The 2,451-nt window shown below is 50.9% G+C and overlaps 1 protein-coding gene across 1 annotated transcript; it reads right to left on the reverse strand.

Moving 5' to 3' along the window:
• Positions 1-2,134: 2,134 nt before the first annotated feature.
• PHACADRAFT_266494 (uncharacterized protein) lies at positions 2,135-2,451 on the reverse strand (the record flags this gene model as incomplete). The annotated part of the gene is made up of 1 exon (XM_007403163.1): positions 2,135-2,451. A coding segment is annotated over one exon (310 nt), but the record flags the coding sequence as incomplete, so codon positions are not given.

Here is a 2,451-nt window from a genome sequence, read left to right on the forward strand (position 1 = left end):
ACTGTTTATAAATGTTTACAACCATTTACTGTGTGTTCACAAAAAAAGTTTACACGTAAACTAAACAGTTGGAGCCTTAAACTTCAGGATCTTGGATGCATTCAGATCACGCTGTTCAAGGTTACGGTACACAGTTCATCATCTTCAGCACTGCACTAGCCCAGGTGCTATATTATCCCGTGTCTGTCTTAAACCAGGCGGTTAACAAAGTGGCACAGTACGAGCCGCCCATCGCTCAGCATTCAATCCTCAAATTATGATACACACTAACGAACACCGCATTTTTTGTCTACAGAGAAATTAAGCAAACTATGCGTTTGCGCGCTTCAAGACCGCGTTGTACAATTTTTGTCGGTGCTGCTGTTGCCTTGGGTGATGTGGCAGACCCACGATGCTCAAACGCCAGCCGCTGCCTTCAGAGCCGCAAAGTTAGGGGTGCCCAGCCCAGTGACAGGGTCCCAGCCCTTGCCGGCCGGGAAGCCATTTGTGTTGCACTCAGCGTTGTCGCCGCTTGTGATGTCGTTGAACGCATCGGGGTTCGCGTACAGGAACGGGTTGAGGAAGCCGAGCGGGCTCTTGCCGGCGGCGATGAGCGCGTCGTTGACATCAGTAAAATGACAGGCCGTCTTTTGGGTCTTTTAAAAGACTCAAAAAGACTGAAAAGATGAGAAAAGATGAAAAAGTCCGAAAGATGTGTCCGTCTTTTAAATGCCATGTCACTTGGCATAGAAAAGACGCCAGGTCTTTTAGAAGTGCGCAAAAGACACTTAAAAGACATCTCAAAAGATGAAGAGAAAGTGCACTATTCACACTCGCACACTGATATTGAACACAGACGTAATATTATATTGAAAACTAGTAGGTACACTATGCGGCAGCTACATGCCATCTGTTCAGCGAGGCTGCACCTAGGTCCTCATTCTCTATTCGGATGCCCTGCCTGTACCACATTCTCGCCTACCTTGGCTACATCATTCAATAAACTGTAAGCTTTGTTAGCGATATTCAAGATGGGACCATGGGAAATCCTGTGCGCACTTACAATCCTGCCGATGCATGTATGCTCGCATCCGTGCTTTAGCATGCCAGCACCCCGGGCTGTTAGCAATCAACGTGAGGCCAATTTTCAGAACCACAGTGGACGACGGTGACAGACTATCCACCGGCAGTGTATCAGGCCCTGCACTCGCTCCCTAGCCTGTTTATGACCCTACATTATTAGCACAGATTTGTGGGGGGAAAGGAGGCCCACCGTATCAACAACGTTGCTTGTGCTCAATCCCATTTATGAGCTTCAGACTCCCTGTGAGGACGCAGACCGGCACGGAGATGAAAAACCCGTAAGTGAGCCTGTGGTGAACGACATCTGACGCTGTGCTTGACTTCACCGATGGTGTACATGCAGGGCCAATCTGGATCTTCTGTTATACGCTCTTAACCATGTGTGCATTTTCCGCGCTTGCTAAGTTGAGATCCTGGGGTGACCAGCGAAACCTTAGAGGACAACGCTAGGATTCCAGCAGGGCGCGTTGACACGTCAGCGATTCAACTACTGACAGCAAACTGCATACCCATGCACTCACATTCTGCCTCTACTATGTTCTCTTGAATTTGCCTAGGGGGACAGGGTCACAGTGGTTATATCTGGTCTTCGAACGGGGGCGTCCGTCGGTCAGTTGCTAAAGGTTAGCAGAGCTCAGAGAAATTTCGGGCTTGGAACTTGCTTACTTGCTTACTAACACGCGTTGCACCAATATGGGAGCTGTGAGAGATGAGATGAGGCATGGGGACCGGACGTGGCTGAGGGGGCAGGAAGAAGGGTGGTGGTGGCAAGAGAGTAAAAGACTTCGCAGTTTGCGCCTGTCGATAGCGCCGGAAGGGCGTCTAAAAGAGCATTGGCGGCAGCCCATCGTCGTGGCGCTGTTCGTGCTGCCCTACAGCGGTTAGGATGGAATTAGGGCATGGTTGGTGTTTTATGAGCGAAATTGGGAAGTATTCACGTGATTACAACAACATTTTTCTCCAAGTCACCCAGGCAGCCAAAAATGCCAGAAAAGACGGCAAAAAAGACCTCGCGCAAAAGACAAAGTATGGTCGGAAAGACGGAAGTAGCGAAAAGTCCAAAAAGATAACCTGTAGTTTTACTGATGGATAAGCGCGATCGTGCTCGCGAAGATGGGGCTTGCACAGCTCGTGCCGTCCACCGTCTCGGCCTGGCCGTTCACGACGATCTCGACGTTCACCCCGATCGCTGCGACATCCGGGAACGCACGTCCCGAGGCGTTGAACAGGCCGCTGTTCGTCGAGCTAATGGAGGAGAGGTAGGACGAGACAGCAGCGGTCTGATATGACGGCGTGCCGAAGTAGTTGGAGAAGCCGCCGGAGGAGAACGATGCTGCGGTCTCTCCGCCTGACGATGAGGTGAGCTGGGTGGCACCGACGGAGGTCATG

This window comes from Phanerochaete carnosa (genome assembly GCF_000300595.1).
Source record: "Phanerochaete carnosa HHB-10118-sp unplaced genomic scaffold PHACAscaffold_818, whole genome shotgun sequence".
Classification (NCBI taxonomy): domain Eukaryota; kingdom Fungi; phylum Basidiomycota; class Agaricomycetes; order Polyporales; family Phanerochaetaceae; genus Phanerochaete; species Phanerochaete carnosa.